Source organism: Miscanthus floridulus, chromosome 7 (genome assembly GCF_019320115.1).
Source record: "Miscanthus floridulus cultivar M001 chromosome 7, ASM1932011v1, whole genome shotgun sequence".
Classification (NCBI taxonomy): Eukaryota; Viridiplantae; Streptophyta; class Magnoliopsida; order Poales; family Poaceae; genus Miscanthus; species Miscanthus floridulus.
The window spans coordinates 106,713,429-106,718,170 of NC_089586.1; the positions used below are offsets into that span (position 1 = coordinate 106,713,429).

The 4,742-nt window shown below is 48.1% G+C and overlaps 2 protein-coding genes across 2 annotated transcripts in view; one reads left to right on the forward strand and one right to left on the reverse strand.

Annotated features, from left to right (window-relative positions):
* Window positions 1–1,080, forward strand: part of LOC136466018 (MADS-box transcription factor 6-like) — a 1,611-nt gene extending 531 nt beyond the window's left edge. The window contains exons 2-6 of the mRNA XM_066464532.1: window positions 21–27; window positions 219–260; window positions 539–580; window positions 727–825; window positions 1,003–1,080. Coding sequence (XP_066320629.1) covers window positions 21–27; window positions 219–260; window positions 539–580; window positions 727–825; window positions 1,003–1,080 — 268 coding nt within the window. The remainder of the gene's footprint in view (window positions 1–20; window positions 28–218; window positions 261–538; window positions 581–726; window positions 826–1,002) is intronic.
* Window positions 1,081–2,591: 1,511 nt separating this feature from the next.
* LOC136464148 (brassinosteroid-responsive RING protein 1-like) lies at window positions 2,592–3,700 on the reverse strand. Its single transcript, XM_066463107.1, has one exon. The coding sequence runs from the start codon at window positions 3,488–3,490 to the stop codon at window positions 2,957–2,959; it is 534 nt and encodes a 177-aa protein (XP_066319204.1). The 5' UTR covers window positions 3,491–3,700; the 3' UTR covers window positions 2,592–2,956.
* Between the last annotated feature and the right edge of the window lie 1,042 nt (window positions 3,701–4,742).

The window sequence follows — 4,742 nt, forward strand, 5'->3', positions numbered from 1 at the left end:
ATTCCAATACAAACGCATAGGCTAATCGCCAACCATATATAGCCCGTACAATATGAGCCAAAAGAGCATACCACCAGAAGAAACCTTACAGGAAAAAAAAATAGCTTCACAATATGAAAATCGGCTTTGTTGATTTAATCAGTTTGCTTATAAATAAAAAAAGGTAAATATACATACTTCTCTATTTATTTTTACGACTAATTATTCCTCGATGGCAGACACAACTTATGATGGAGCAAGTGGAAGAGCTTCGCAGAAAGGTACGTATTTTATACTAGACTTTGTTTACAATAGTACTGTAATACTCTACAGCATAGTAGGTTGATACACTGTTGCCAGCTCGGGCATATACTCTATCTTAAGCACAGTAGGGATGATCCTATGCATGTTCTTTAGTTGAAAAATTATATGTGTGTGTAGAACTGTGTAGATAGGTATACATAGGTGTCTTCTTGTTCTCTTTTGTACACGAGATTCAGCCGTTCATCCTAATGTCTAAAATATTCGCCATATTCTGATGGACTGCATGCATGCGCAGGAGCGTCACCTGGGAGAAATGAACAGGCAACTCAAACACAAGGTCCTTATCTGTTTCCTATAGTGGAATGACAGCTATATATAAATTAGAGCTGTATAAACTCTTATAATATTCGTTTGATCTTTTTTTGTTTTTAACATGGACAGTGTTTCTTTGTTTACTATGTTATATGCTGTCCAATTCTACAGCTTGAAGCTGAAGGTTCTAGCAACTACCAGAACCTTGCAGCATGCCGCCTGGCCGCTCCCGGCGGCACCATCGTGGAGCATGACGGCGCCAACTATCATGTGCATCCACCTGCTCACTCAGTGTGCTATAGACTGTGACCCACTCTGCAAATCGGGTATAATACCTGGTCATCGATCGTAATTCAAGAAACACAATGCAGCTGCTGGTGCTCACTGATCACTAATAAAACTGATCATTGCAGTGTACTTAACAGAACAAACTGATTCTGTTTTCAGGTACCCTCGATCAACCAGTTTCTGGCCTTACTGAGGCAGCCAATAATATTCCAAGGAGCGCCCCTGGAGCGAGAATAACAACTTCATGCTGGGATGGGTTCTTTGAGGTTCTTCTGTAGCACTCAATCCATCCATTCAGATGGTGGGATGTTGAAACAAATAAAAAGGCATTCAGTACTGTATATGCATGCCATATCCATGCTCAAGTGTTTGATTGCCACGACGTGGGATATCTTTTAAATTATATCGTTCGTGTGTAATGACTAAATTAAGAACGCACCTTTATTCTATATATGTGGTCTGGTGGTGTGGCAACTTCTATGTTTTTCATTTGGACGACATGAATCTTGTAATTTGTAAAAATACATCTATGCTGCCGATGCATAGAATCCAAAAATTATCTGTACTGGTACTTATTATGCTGATGTAAGATTCAGTACCATTATTATGGATCATTTTTCTGCTTTATTATCTATGAAAGATTCAAGTACCATTATTATGCAAGATTCAGTACCATTATTATGGATCATTTTTGTTGTAATTTGAGTATACCTATGGTTTTTAATTTCTATGACATATCTTCAACTTTTTTTTTTTGCGAAGACACATCTTCAACTTTCTTTGTCATGTAACAGAAAATTTAAAGTGCAATGCTATCATCGCCAGAAGCTCAGAACCTCGTTTCAAGTATAGACAGTCAAGTTGTCCAATGATGACAATGACATGTCACTATGTCAGAGGCTGAGCAGCTGGTTTCTTTCACGAATATGGGCCGGGTGCGAATAATTAATTGTGCTGTTTTTCGTGATGGAATCTAATCTTGCCAGAATCGGTTGTCAGTTGGAATGTCGTTTGCACTCATTAATTGGTTTACAGGATTTCTGTAGATTGCAAGAGTTGCGTGGTTGCATTATCTTCAGCTTGTGCAGTTGTGTGGTTGCATTATCTTCAGCTTGTGCAGGAGTTTAGTGGCTGAACAGGGCCATGCATGTGCTTGTCCATCAGGCCATATCGCTAAGATTCATTATTGGTGGTTCATATGGGCCGAAGCACTTTGCTTTTGCATCACACTACTACATGATGAGAATGGTACAAAGAGTTGCTTACCAGTCAATTATTCTGTCGCAGGATTGTATTTCTGCAATGCAATGGCTATTTTTTGGACGTCTACTATGCTTCCCTTTTTTGCAGGTATAAGCTATAATGGTTAGTATTTGACATGCTTGATTACTGATTTGGTGTGCTAATGGGGCCAATAATGTTTTCCTTGACGTAAAAAAGAATTTTTTTGGATATTATTGCGGTAAAAAATGCCTTTGAATTTTCTAGTAAGCGCCATTCAATTTAGTGTGGAATATGACAACTAGCTAGCTTCAGAACCTTCGCCGTTGCAATTTGACGAAGAACGACAAAAAGGTCTGATCAGATTATTGAGTAGTACTTTACACCAACTCATGTTATTAGCAAGTGGTTCCCAACACGAGACGATCATCAGCATTCAAGTTGGTTGGTAAATTATTCAATACCAGTTCCGCCAACTCGTTGCTTACCGTGTTGCACAAAAAGTTGATGAACTAATTTAATTTTTATGATCGAAAAGAGAGAGAACTTCGTGTACAATGAATATGGCTAGCTGTTAGAAGCACTATCAAACATTTAGCTGCCGTATACTCAATCCTTTAACAACAGTGTTAGCTAGTATTATTTTTACAAATATCAACTGTCAGGCGCTGGATGGAGCCAATCAGCTGCCAATTAAGCTGCCATTGATTAGCGGTTGGCTGATGGCAGAGCAGCTGTTATACCACCCGGCTGCCCGGTCGCCGTCGCTAACCTGTCCGCGCCATTCCGGCGGCACCACCACCGGCCCACCGCGATGGGCCGCGACTGCGACCGCGGCCGCGGCCTGGCCATCAAAAAGACAAAACTGCCCTCCACCAAGACGGTCCTGTCCTTACCAAACGCGCGTGAGACGGGTGGAGAGGCGGCCCAGCCCGAGCAGCCCGGCCCGGCCCCGCGGGCGCGGCAGGAGGTCGGACCGGCACAGCGGGCACGTCGCCCGGCCTAGGTCGATCCAGCGGTCGATGCAGGCCCGGTGGAAGGCGTGCGCGCAGTTGCCCAGCCGCCGCACCTCGTCCGTCGCCTCCAGCGTCTCCAGGCACACGATGCAAGCCGGCGCGTCCTCGCCGCCGCCTTCGTTGTCGCCGCACTGGCACGCCGCGTGGGTGCCGGTCGGGGACGACGACGACGGCTGCTGCTCGGCCAGGAGCTGGGCGTACTCCACGGCGGGGAGCCGGCTCTTCACCTCCTCGGGCTGGTGGTGGGCGTCCGCCGCCGAGCCGCGCGCGGCGGCGTCGTGCGGGAAGCGGCACAGCCCCACGACGGCGAGCATCAGCAGGACGGCGTCCCTGATGGCGCTGAGCAGCTTGCAGAAGACGATGACCGGCTTGGGGATGGGGAGGCAGTAGCACACCAGCGGGAACCCCATGATCGATCGAGTTGGACCGACCGGCCGAATGAATGAAGCAGAGAGCTCGCTCTTCTCCGGCCGAGACCAAAGGCAGAGAGAGTTGTTGTCTGGCACGAAAGCAGGGTGGTGGTCTCTTCTTTGTGGATAGACAGGCTCGCGGGACGCGGGACGAACCAACGAGCGACAAGGGCGGAGCGGAGAGGATATGGTGGACAAGTCACAGCGAGCTCTGAAGCGGCCCGCTGGTATATAGAGGGAGGGAGGCGGAGAGAGCAGCCGGTCCGGGCAGGCCAACTGCGAAACGCTGGTTGTTTTCACGTGGCGTAGTTGGTGGCAGTGGGATGGTGCGATTCGGCCGGTGAGGAAGGTGCGTGCACCTGCCGTCCCACTGCCTGTGCCTGTACGGGGGTTGAACGGGCCGGCGCGGGCGGCCTGTGGGTTGTGGTGTGGAACGTGACGACCGGGCTCGCGCTGTCAACGAGGCTGGTACCACCCGCCAGGGGAACTAGCGTGCCGATCGAGGTAAAGTACGTGCAAGTCCATGGGCGGGCGTGGTGGAACATGCGAGGGATCGGACGGGGAACCAGATCAACCCCGCGTTGGGGATGTTCGCCTTGGACTGGACAAGTGAGCACCGTCTGCGTCGGTCCGGCGCTTTCGTCGGCCGGACGTGCAGGTAGAATATTCGATCGTTACAGGTGTCGCTTGCATTGTTTACCACGCAGCTCAGTTCCGCACATTTTCAGCGTGATAAACGTGTGACGAAAGTAAGGCGCGCTACTTCCTCAAAAAAAAGAAAAGAAAGTAACGCGCGCTGAGAACGACGTTGCGCGTGTTTTAGGCCAGTCTCAATGGAGAGTTTCACCTCCCAGTTTCCAACACGTGAAACTTTGATATGAAACGGGTCTCTCCCACAGTGCAAAGTTTCATGGCACGGTTTCATCCCTTATTTTACTATTCACGGGTCCCACCTATCCCTATCATCCCTCTCTTCCCCGTGTGGTCCCGGAGAAGAAAAGTCGCGATGAAACGAAGGAAGGGCCTTAGTGCAGGTTTCACGGCGTTTCCAAAGTTTTGGAAACAGTGTGGATAAGTTTCATGGCCATGAAACGAATCTCTTCTCTCTCCTCCCAGTTTCATGCAAAACCTGACGTGGCACCTTATTAATTGTGCATGAAACCCCCCATGAAACTCCATTGAGACTGGCCTTACCTCGGCGACACTGAAGTAGGAATCTGTAGTAGTCCAGGGCTTTTAATTAATTTGTGTG